The sequence below is a fragment of the Euleptes europaea genome, chromosome 6 (assembly GCF_029931775.1).
Source record: "Euleptes europaea isolate rEulEur1 chromosome 6, rEulEur1.hap1, whole genome shotgun sequence".
NCBI classification, from domain to species: Eukaryota; Metazoa; Chordata; class Lepidosauria; order Squamata; family Sphaerodactylidae; genus Euleptes; species Euleptes europaea.
This window is the reverse complement of record NC_079317.1, coordinates 36,442,775-36,455,383: the sequence shown is the minus strand read 5'-3', so window position 1 is coordinate 36,455,383 and position 12,609 is coordinate 36,442,775. Positions and strand designations below refer to the sequence as shown.

Genomic DNA, 12,609 nt, shown 5'->3' with positions numbered 1-12,609 from the left:
AGTACTGCCATGCTGAAAATCCACACACCCAGAGATAATTGCACCCAGTCAATATCAGGAAATCCACTTTATGTAATTAAGACCTACGACCAATATTAAATGTGCCTTGTTTGGATTAACACTCAGTTGGCTAGACCTCATTCAGTTGAGGCTAAATGCAGATTTAGAACTGCTGGGTCAGGAACTGACAAAAAAGTCACCTGTATATAGATAATACTGTGCCTCTAGATGCTGGTCTTACCTACTAAATGCATGCATCCACTGAATAGAACATAATCTACCTGAAGGATTTCACAAGAGAGGTCTTATGACCTACCTACTTCCTGTGTTTTCCGGACAAGTATGAACAGTTATCGCAAAGCAGCTCCATGCTTTTGACTTGATTTAGTTCCATGGACTTCAATACCAACAGCCCAAATAAAGACCGAACTGGGATTTAATGGAACTCAGTACATTTAAATGCAAGCATTCCTACTTAATTTACTTGTGTGTCTGTACAACAACAGACAGAACAAGGGCTCTTGTCTTAGGTAAAGATACCAATGATGGCTACAGGGCCATTTTTACATAGAAATTCTGATTGCTACAAGGTGACTTGTTTACACCATTTTTTATTAGTAATTCTATGAGTTTACCATCATGTGGTAAGATCTACAATATTCCGGAAAGTCTTCCAGGATGTGATATATAGTGATTATACCACATTACCTCTTGATGACTTTCCCATTTCATAACGTTCACGTTAGAGCCACCTGGTGTGACAGTGTAAAGCACGTTTTCCAAAGACCGGCAAGGAGTTCAGTTATAGTAACGACAACAAACAACACACAAAACGGTTTTTCGTTGTCTTATTTAGAACAGGTATGCATCTCAAGATGGAAGTAATAACTAAACGGTGCCTCTCCTAACGTTTGGTCAGTATAAGATGAAGCTGTGGGGAAAGCCTGGCATAATAGTTGTTGGTTGATAGGCTATTTGAACCTGGAAGAAAAAATGGATCAAGGTTGGCTTCATATGGCGTGTAATGACCCAAGGGTGAATTATAAGCGTTTGATACTGCAGGTTGTGTCATTGGCATAAAAATGGGACTATCTTCCCGGTTCCTAACAAATTCTGTTTGCCACCACTGTGCAAACCTCTGTCCTGTCTCCCCATGGAAAGGCTTCCAATGAACTGAATCTTCCTCCTCTTTTCACTATGTGCCCTGGAGTCAGACAAGGCCTTGGATCCAACACGTGACTGAACTTCACAGGCGACAGGCCTAGCACACCAAGCACATTGCTTTGAAAACACCCTGCAGACAACATTTTTTTAAAGGAAAAAAAAAGAAAAAGAAAATACCCCTAACACCTTTTTTCTTTCTGAAAGTCTCTGACTTCAGGCTGTTTAGACTGTGCTATCTTTCATACCAAAGGGCATTTTAAAAACTTGTTATTCCATGATGTAAAATAGGTCACAATCTATAGTTCGTTGGAAAAAGGAATGGGCCTACACAGTATCTTGGAGCACATTTATCTGTGCAGAGAGAGCTCATAAGCATAGTGTCCTCTATTTCATAGGAAAGGACCTAGTTCAAGAGGATTGTCCATCAGGTGATGAGAGATGAGCTTTTGTACAAAGGCCTTTCCTATACATGTCCACCTTTAGATAGGTAAGCAATCAGTGCGACAATCACTCCAACATATACTCCTGTGCCAATAGTGATGGAGAGTGCAGCAAGGAACAGAGCTCGCCGGGAAGCTGAACTGGCCAGGTGGAAGTCCCCTTTGGAGACTGCTTTGCTGGTCTGGAAAGAAAACAAAACAGTATTTAAGCTGAGATCCTCTTTTCAAGCCCTGTTCTCTGTGCCCCCACCTGAAAAGGTAAGAGACATGGCCTTTTCACTGGTGGCACTTCAGCTTTGGAATACCCTCTCCCTTAAGGCTCACCTGGTGCCTACTTTCCTTAAGGTGCCAGAACAAAACATTTCCCTTTATCCAGGCTTTAAATTAGGGATTCCATTGTTTGAGAAGTGTTATGATCTAATCTTAGCTTGAGGACTGTTGTATCAGTATTATTTTAGCTTGGTCTATGTTATGAGCTTTTATGCCTTAGATTTTTTTTACTGTCATGATTTTTAGTGAGCTGGTTGCCTTATTGATGTGTTTCTATTGTATTTGTTCTTATTATATTTATTATGCTTGGTTTTATTAGTGTGTACCACTTGAAGCAGATCTGGGGAGGCAGCATACACATTTTCCAAATACATAAATATTTAGGTAAGCTGTTGATATCACATAACATAACATGCCAGGTTTTCTTTTCTTTTTTTAGCGAAGAAGGAATTATCTTGTCTAAAAAATGATACTGGGAATGAATTAGATAATTCATGAATTGGATCATGAGTTCTTCTGTAATGGAGAGAGCTTTTGACAAAATTGTCCATAGCCCTTGGGATAGGGTTGGGACATAAATGTAATAAATAAGCAAACAAACAATGCAGGACAGGCTTATCAAATGTTATTAGATAAGACAGTTAATTGGAATGAACTGCAGCAGCTCTAAGAATAAGATGCTAACACAACCGACAGGAGATGAGTCATTGTGATACTTTGAGCTTTCAGTGGTATCTGGCTAGTCATTGTCAGATGCAGAATGGCAGATCTTGGTTTGATCCAACACAGCAGTTATCTCCTTGTTCAGTGTATTCAGTTGCTTCTCCAGGATATTTCTCTGGAGATGAGCTGACCCAAATTCACTGAAATACTCATTAAGAGAATGCATACCTTGTCATTATGTTACTAATGATATGTGTTCTTGTCCTCTTTATCCCTTTCTTCACAATTTAACTTCACTTCAGGTATATCTACACAGGACTTCTCCAGCATGAATCTATGTTAATTAAGCACATACTGTCTGTAAAAGCTACATGGCACATTATACTTGTTACAGGAAATTTTCCCTGAGCTGAAGTAGTGGCCCAAGGGTAAAACACATTCCTTTGCAGGTGCATCACTAGTTACCTGGGTTGCTCGGAGTTCTGCAGAATTATGCCCCTCTCTGATTCCTAAAGTGCTGTCAGGGGCTACCCTGGACCATCCTCAATGGAGGAGGAGTCCTCATAAGAGGGAGACTCCACAGGGAAAGAAGAGCTCTCTGTGGTCGCCATTACACCTCAGGCTCCTTGCCCCCCAGGATATTCAGGAAAAGACCATCTGCTGTCTCTGTCACAACTGTTCCAATCCAAGAGCCAGAGGTCCAGGAGATTAGGAGCCAGGGCCTTGGGCAGATCAAGAGCCCCCCCCCCCCAAATGGTCTAGTCAGTCACCAGTCGTCACCAGTCACCAAATAGGTGGACAGCCAGAGTTGATGCCTAGACCAAGAGGAAGCGTGCACACCTAGCTCTCCCTCTAGCTGTGCACAGAAGGAGAATTCCACTCCTTGGAAAATGCCACTTGAGTTTTGGCAGGATCGAGGACCTAACTCTTCCTGTCCCTTTATAACTTTCCCATTGAGAATCAGCCATTGCTAGTTCAACAACCTAGTTTGTTTTAATAAGCTGTCCTGGACAACTTGAAGCAGGATCTAATCCTACACTGAAGGAAAGCTCCCGTTCAGTCCAACCTTGGCTGTTTATGAGAGACTTCATGACTTCATCCCCAGGTAGAGAACAGGACAGACTCTGTTCACTGGCTACCACACCCAACAACTTAATAATACTGAAGTGTGAGTTACTGTGGACCTGTCTGAACTGAATCTTACCTACTATCTTACTACTTTCTCCTTAGTGGCATTAAGGCAAAAAAAACCAGAAAGACCTATGTGTTCTGGAAGGCCTTTCATATAGGATGAGTCACTCTTTACAGCACTGATTTCTGTTGCTGCTGATTTAATTTTATAGATGATGCTAATCTGATGTCAATTTTATACTAGGATTTTCTTGATTATGTAGATTTTTTGTGGCTCATGATCTTATTTTATAATTGCTTATTTATTTTCTCTCCAACAGGGGCCTAAATCAATTACAACATTGGCCCTGGATCATAAAGTAAGCTTCCATGAAAGAGTTGGAATTTGAACTTTGGTCTCTCACTTCCTAGTCAATCTGATAATATACCATGTTGGCTCTCAGCAGGTGCTGCTAAACTGTTTTATATTTTGGAATTTACTTATTATATGTACTAATGTTGTATTGTATTCAAAGATTGTAAGCTGCCATTGGGTGTTTTGGGAAAATGGAAAGGTGAAGGCATGCATTACTTAAATAAATTATACCCTTCAAAAGGACCATAGCTTTATATTTTTTTTGTGTTGCTGGCAAAAGTAGATGTATTGTTCTTCAAATCTTTTTCTGAAAAGCACTGCAGTTCACTTTGAAATTCATTGTTTCCAGGCTTGAGAACGAGTTGTTATTTACTGTTCTTTTCTTCAAAAATTCCTACCGTTAAATAGTGTTTAATAAATATCAGAATTCTGCCTCTCAGCTTGGGTTTCTAGGCTTCCTTAACTGGTCTTCATTTATGTCATTTATTTATTAACTTCATTTACTGAAGTTTACTGAAAGCTGTGGGAAGCCTAACCAAAAAACTCCCACACCATCTTTTTTCTGCATCTTGTTCATTCCTAATTAAAACCTAGGAACTGACTTCTGCTGGGTAAGTTTGATTACAATGTAACTTGACAGAAATCAGTAGAAACCCACTAGTGTGATCACAGAGTAATAGAATGAATATTGCCTTCACACTGCCAATCTTTCATTTCCCTTTACAGAAACTATTTATAGTACTAGGAAAATGCAGTTGATATAATCTATTTGGACTTCAGCAAAGCATCTGATAAAGTACCACACAGGAAATTACTATTTAAACTGAATAAAGATGGGTAAGGAACTGGTTACAAGGATGCAAAGAAAAGGCAAATGCCAGATTGGAGAGAGCTAACGTGAGGACTTTCTGAGCAATCATTTTTAGGATTTATTTTGTTAATTAGGGACCCTGGGGAGGGAAGTAGGATATTGCTGATGAAATTTGTGAATGACACCAAGCAAAGAAGCCTTGTAAATGCAGGCAAGAACTGGGCAAAATGAACTAGAGTGATAAAATATACATTGGATTCATTATTATCAATGTTGAACACATATATTTGGAACTTATACCAACTGTCTTTGTTGTCAGCTTCAAGACAGGGAACAAGAGGGGGGGGGGAAATCACAAGGTAGTGTGTGATCACAATGTGATTTATAAGTACTTTATGTGCTAAGTTTACAAACAGGGTGCCTGTGAGTCATTAATGATTTGCCAGGTCTTTTCATAATATGAATCTGGCTAACAATTTTTGATCTTCCTCATAATTCCAATAGGGTAGCCATTCTGTAATTTTCTGTGTAATAATAAGAATGATTTTCTTTCTTCCCATTGAATCTGAAGAATCTTGAGCTCTGACTCATGAAAGCTCAAAGTGGAATAAATGTTGTTAGTCTTTAATGTGCCACTGGACTTCTGTTGTGATCTTCCTCAGAGATTCTGCTCTTTGTGCCCCCCTTACCATCTGAAGCAAGGTGGGTGGTGACGGGAGAGTGGCACCTCAGTTATGGAATACTTCTACATTGCCCTCTGCCTAGCCTTTTGAGTTTTAGGCATCAGGTCTAAATGTTTCTGATCATTCATATTTTGGTTTGGGTACATTTTTTAAAACTTGGATAACTTCTTGAGGATGCTGTTCCTCCTCCATTTTTTTTTACCTTATGATATTTTAGCTCAATGCTCATGGTTAGTTTATTGATTTATTATAGGTTGTTATTCTGTTATAGTTAACGATTTAGTTTGATTTGCTGTTTTAAATTAACATTGAGAGCATTCTCCAAAGTCTTTTTGTGATGAGAAGTGGGATATAAGAACGTAAGAACATAACATAATTTTTTTAAAAAAAGTTTAAATAAAAAATACTGTGCCTAAGGAAGGAATTATTGATAAGTCATTTGAAATACTATAACACATTTCCCTCTCTCTCAGGGAGAGAACTGTCTGTCTCTAGTCACTGTCCAACTTTCCTTAGAAGGTGAGTATACCCTGATCCTTTCCTTCCCCGCCTGTGAGTTACAGAACTATATCTGTTAGGAGGGAGAGAATGAACAAAATGACTTTATAACAAAAGTACTCTTCAGGAGTGGAATGTGCTTCAAATACAGGAAGAGTGAGAAGATACAAATCAAAACAGGGAACCTCTACCTTTAGCAAGGGGTAGAAGAGGGACGATCAACAGGTGGAATCTGGCATGTCACAATGGGTGAGAAAGCTGCATTCCTTGGTCATCCTAAATATGGCAGCTCAAGGGTCTCTATTTGTTGGGCCATAACCTGTGTTGAACTGAGGGCCCACATGACTCTCCTCTGCCAGTATTTATACACGAACAGAGGTATGGACTCACATCACATCTGAAATCTGCTTCAAGTCATGGAACAAGTACATTCTGCTTCTAATAATTTTGCATCCTTCAAGAGAACATGAAAAATGCTCCTGTGTTCTTCAAAGCTAGATTACAGGGCCAGTCCTACCATTAGGCGGGCTGAGAGAAGCCATCTCAGGTGGCAGATTTTGGGCAGCAAATTATCAGTAATCTCATTTGTTATTATATGTTTAGAAACTATGAGGCGTGAGACATCAGTAAGCTCCTATATAACCTCTTGTTAGCAGGGATACCACTTTGTTGGAGGCCCTACACTGTATCATACTTCGCATAATGCTTAATCCTGCTGTGCAGGTCCTATAGGGCCACATCTACAAATAGTTCTACAGGCCAAGAAGAGAACTGTATACAGAAGGCGACGTTGACAGATGAAAATGCTTACCCCTTGAGAAAAGTAGAAGGCAGCAATTCCCAAAGGCCAGAAACAGCAAAGCATTGAGAAAATGGCCAAGCCCAGGTGGTCCCGAGGGGGAAGCATCAGAAAATGATCTTCACTCTCACTGTCGCTTGAGGAGTCACTCTGGAAAGCAAATTAATTTAATGATGGTGAACAATGGCACTCCCAGTAGGAGTAGCAAGGGTAATCAGCTCACACTTCCCATGTTTGGTGTGCTGCAACAACATACTCGTTCAGATAAACAGCACACATGATGCAGACGATCTCTGTGAGGAGGAAATCTTCCCCACTGAGCAATATAATGCAAGCCTCAGCAGGGGTTGCCCATATCATAAGGGACAGAGATCCACACTGCTCATCTGCCTGGGGATCACTGTAATTATCCACATTGACGGCATAGTTCACGCTTTTCCCCATGTAATTGTGGACTTCACGTGGAGAAGTTGCTGAATTGATGGTGCTTTAACGCTCCTTAGATACCTACAGCATCCCACTTTTATCAAGGCAAATGAAGAGCCCTCTTACCATCCAGGTAGTCTGCTGGAACAGCAGCTAGTCTGGATCATTCAGTGGGGATTGGATGAGGCACCACATCTATTGCCATTCCCTCCTTCACAACTAAAATATTTGATATCTATTAGGCAATAGATGTCACACTTAAATCTGCTGATTAAGAAAGGTCTTCTCGGCTTTGATCCACAAGCCATTTAATTTACAGTGATCTGGCACTTATTTTATATAGTGGGACTCCAAAGGAATCTACTTGGGAGCAAGACACTTGTGAACGTCAGTGATCAGCACATTGTTGGTGCTCTTCCATACACCTGCAGTGCTAAGCCAACTGTGTCTTAACTAACTCAAGGTTAACTAACCCAGATTCAATTAAGAAAAAAGACAACTGAGGGGAGATACGGCAGAAGTTTATAAAGTTATGCCTGGGAGAGAGAACTTTTTCTTCCTCCCCCAAAATACTAGAATTTGATGGCACCCAATAAAGCAATACATTCAGGAAGGGCAAAAGGAAGTACTTCTTTACTCAACGAGTGATTAAAATGTGGAATCCAGTGCCAGAGGATGTAGTGATTGCCACAGGCATAGATGGCTTTAAAAGTGGGTCAGACAGATTAATGGAGGATAGGTCTATCAGTGACTACTAGGAATGGTGACTAAAGGGAACTTCCACATTCAGAGGCAGTAAGCCTTTGAATCCCAATGCCAGGAGGCACGACCAGGGGAAGACCTCAGCCTCTATGCCATTGTTGGCCATCCAGAGTAACTGGTTGGCCACTGTGTGAGACAAGATGCGGGACTAGCTGGACTACTGGTCTGATCCAGCAACGCTCTTCTTACAGTATGTCCAAGATGTTAGTCATATCTAAAAAGCAAAACAAGTGGCAAATGTAAATCTAAACACATAATCAGAATAGTAAATGAATCCTATAGATATACTGGTATATGGGCAAGTTAATAACCTTAGAGGAAGCCTTAAGGAAGCTTGTATCCAAATTCTATTAGCTTAATAAATATTTAAGCTGCTGTTTTCAAATCATTGATTCTGAAGGAAACTCATGATTTTTCTGATGGGCTTTTGTGGAGTGAAAACTCTGGGAATATGTGTTAGAAGATTATTATGCAGGAAAAATGGCAAGTGTTTGATCTGCACTGTAATTACTATCGGCACTTTATACCAAGCCCACTTTATTTATTAGAATGGAAATCCCATTCATTTCAATGGAACTTTCCTTCAAGTTAAATGCGCTTAGGGACACAGCCTTCTGTTATTAAATAACACAGCTTGAAATTACAAAGCAACAACAACAGCAGCTTTAGATCCCCCACTCATTTTTGTCAGTACTAGGCCATCAGTGTACAACAATTGGCATCCTATTCAGTTTTCTCTTCTCTAAGTGCTTCTGTTACATTGTCTGGTTATAATATTTTAGGAAATCTCCAGTGTGGCATTTAAGAAGAATTTTTTTCACCCTCCCACACTTTCTCCCCTTCTCTCTCATTTGTCCTCTGTCTTTCCAACTATACTTTCACATATCCCTTCATTCTTCTTCATTCTAACACAAAGGGGGGGGGATTTTCAGAGCTTCTAATATCTTATCCTCTAATGCTTTTGGATGTTAGGTGGGAATCCAGACATTCTGGATGCTCATTTTTCTCTCAACCTAAATTCTCAGCTTACTAATTCGGGATCTGAGATTTCCCTAAAACATTATTTTCTTGCATTTTGGTGAAATGGGGCTATTTTTCATCTTCAACACTGCGCCTCACCTGCATTAAGGTCTAAACAGATAAACTGCTGGATAAACTGGGTTACAGAAAGATTCTGAATATTAGTCTAAAACAAGCGAATGAAAACTCCTACTTTGTACACCCACCTACAAATAGCTCAGGACGTTTATTCTTAACATATCACATTGTGAGGCTTGGTCCCTCAAGTATAAATTTATTCTGGAGGGATTAGTCCTCACAGTTTCTCTCAGGTTAGGAAAGCTATTATACATAATTTACCTCAGAAGGCCGAACAAGTTTTTTCGTAAATCTACATCCGAAATGTAAGCATGCTTACTCCGATATAAGTCCCAAGCATGCATTAATATTGTAGCCTATGAAACATACTTCATATTCCTGGAATTCTTCTTCCTCCACTTCATAGGACACGGTCTGGATTTTGATGTCATTCTCCATGAGGGATCGTCCTTGTGATTCCTGCCCATCAGAAGGTTCAATGGGGGGCTCTTTGTTTTCCGTGAAGGTTGTCTCACAACTCTCAACTTTGTTGTCCTTGACTTTGACACTGGTCTCATCTTTTACCAGGATAAAATTTGGACCATACAGTGCTTCAACAGCCAACTGTAGAGAACTGGCATCCAGCAGCTGGTGAGTCCTTGCATTGCCAGAGTTTTGGAAGATGTAAGAGTACAGTTTGCCTGGACAACGGTGGCTAGCATAGTCCTGGTGGCTGTGCTGGTGGAAAGTATAACTGCCATGGAGGTGTCCATTGTTCTTGGCTAACAGGGGGTTCTGAAGCTCATTCAGACTTTCCATTCTACTGAAAACTCTATGCAAGATGCTTCCAAGATAGATGACTGTCAGAAGTCCTGAAGAACAGAAAGGGAAGAAAGAGTGTGAGGGTGGAAACTCAGCTGATTAAGTGGTTTGGAAACTCAATTAAGTAGCAGTGAATACATTATATTAGCCAATCACTCAGAATATGTGAGTTCCAGAAGAAATCCAGGAACTGAATCCATCATATATGTTCCAAAACATATCTGATCAATGCAGTCTGGGCTACAATGCTGGGAACAAGCAGAGTGAGATCCTTTTCACCTAAGCACTGGCTGCTTGACATAAGGCCAGAGGTCCACAGAATATTAAGGATTGGTTTGGTCTCATGCCTTCTGAGTTCAAAGGCTTCCAGCCTGGTAGGGTGGAGGTCTCCTGAGGGGAAATTGGGGGTTGGATACAAGTTGGTGCCAAAAGAGAAAAACAATAAATAAATATGTAAGGTATAGCTCCCTGCCTCTTATGCGGGTCTGTAGCTGGAAATCAGACACGTGAGTTTTATGACATGCTTAGTAAGAATGATTTGAATGTCCCAAGGAAGCATTAGGAACAGAAAAGTCAGAAAGTTGTGCTTCCTCTTCCTCTTCTTTTAAATGAAATGTTTGAAAAGGAATTTTCACAGAGAGAATATACAAACTGTTCATACATCCAAAGCTTCTGCATTTCTGCCATATGTATTCCTTTTCAAATATCACAACAGAAGTGCGGTAAGAGGGAGTGCAGTTCACTTCTGTGTCAGTTCTCACACTTATTCAGAACATCAAAAGCCACAATGGGGTTTCAACAAGCTTTAAGTGCTTTTTGTACCAATTCTTTGCAAATATGTTATTTAGTGCTGCAAAAAAAAATCTTGTACATCAGGCATGAAATTGCTGCAAGGAAAATGTAGATGCACAAAGTACTATATTGAAACCTTTGTCAAAGTGCTAATGATCTGAGCTGAATGTCATATGGTGCCTTGATAACTCAAGAAAAAAAGGTGTTTTTTTTTAAAAGACCCCTTTCATTAGAAATGGAAACACAGCACATGTCAGTGTAGACATGCTCTATTTTGATGGGAAGTAACAGCATTTGGCTGAACTAATGGGAACGAGAGCATGTACTTCCCCGCCATGACCAAAATATGGTCTGAAAACTGCCTCTCTTTGAGTCTTCTTGTCAGCCTTATTGTGTCAGGTGGTGAGATCAGACCATGAACATTAGGATGAGATGAGAAGGTCAAAGCCATCATGTTGGCTAGAATGTGTTGCACATTGCCCTTTCTCCTTGGCAGCCTGAGAAAGAGGGAACAGAATCTGATGTAAATGCTTAGCACATTCTTTATGCTGGGTCATAACTTCCTACAGAGAGTAACAGATGGCCCTGGCACAGATCTGAAGTTGGCATCCCCTCTCAAGAACCTTCCTGGCATCATAAACAAGCAGGACACATATTGAATCACAGCCCTTTCATTTGCAACTGGTTTCCGTAATATCATATATTTTGCATACTAAAGAAGAGCCATACAGTTCTTCAGTAGTTGGACTGGAACTTGCAAGGAAAAAGTGGGGATTATGGGAATGTGGAAAGAAAATAGAGAAAAAGGCTGCCCAATAATCCAGAGGCCTCATACATATGAAGTTCCATTTTTATAGCAGGTATGCATTTCATATCAAATCTCTGTCTATATTACAGGAAACCAGCAGCCCATATTGTTTGCTCCTACCACAGACTACAACCTGGTTTCACTGACATCATCAATGTCACGTGACATTAAGAACATAACATAAGGACATAAGAAAAACCCTGCTTGGTCTGACCAGTGGTCCAACTAGTCCAGTGCCCTGTGCCAGCTGGTTGCCCTGGATGGCTAGCAAACAGGCTCTGACATTGCCTCCTAGCAATGAAAGTTTGATGGCAAGTGATATGAAGAAATAGTATAAGTTGTGAACAACTCAACGTTCTTCTAGAATATTCTTCACCGTTGTAAATTGTGACTGGGGAAAACCTCACCACCCTAACATTTACAATGGCTAAATATTAATTGAAGTTAAAGGGAAATTTGCTATTGGCTTCAGTAGAAGCAAGATTGTACCAAGTTCAGATCCCTAGTGACTGTGTGATTTTGAGTTTGTCATTCTCTCTCAGCAAAATATACCTCACAGATTCTTTTTAAGGTAAAATGGAGGAGAGGGAAGCCATGCATGTCCATGTACATAGATACACAGTCACAACGTTAAATGTGCAGGGATATCACACTGTTACACCATGGCTTCAGAAGGAGGGGAAGATATATGAGTAACTAATTTTATGTAAATGTAAATTCGACTTTGGTATAAAACAATTGCTCAAATGTCAAGTGAAATCACTTATCTAGGGGATATGAATCCAATGAAGAATGGATTTGTGAGAAATGTCACTTGTTCAAACAAATTTTATATTTTAGCAAAGTCCTAGAAAGCTGATTTTATGACAATTTTCTGCCAATGTTATCTTAAACTGATGGGTAGAAAATGGTTGCGTGAACCGGAGCCCGCCTGAAGGGCTGATAAAGAACAGCGCACAGTGCTATCAGAAGGGTTCTGCTGGGCACAGCATGTTTCAACACTCTCCCTGCTTTTATTGGAGAACTTTGTTAATGATTTCGAAGGAAGAATAAAGCACAAGCTAATGAACATTATTCAGATGAAAGTATATTACCACTGAGTAGCACA

The 12,609-nt window shown here is 40.1% G+C and overlaps 1 protein-coding gene across 1 annotated transcript; it reads right to left on the bottom strand.

Moving 5' to 3' along the window:
* Positions 1-1,535: 1,535 nt before the first annotated feature.
* On the bottom strand, positions 1,536-9,947 carry SYNDIG1L (synapse differentiation inducing 1 like). The gene is made up of 3 exons (XM_056851695.1): positions 9,470-9,947; positions 6,827-6,964; positions 1,536-1,786 (listed from the first exon to the last, which is right to left on the bottom strand). Exons 1-3 carry the CDS (start codon positions 9,896-9,898, stop codon positions 1,628-1,630), a joined length of 726 nt encoding a protein of 241 aa, XP_056707673.1. The 5' UTR covers positions 9,899-9,947; the 3' UTR covers positions 1,536-1,627.
* Between the last annotated feature and the right edge of the window lie 2,662 nt (positions 9,948-12,609).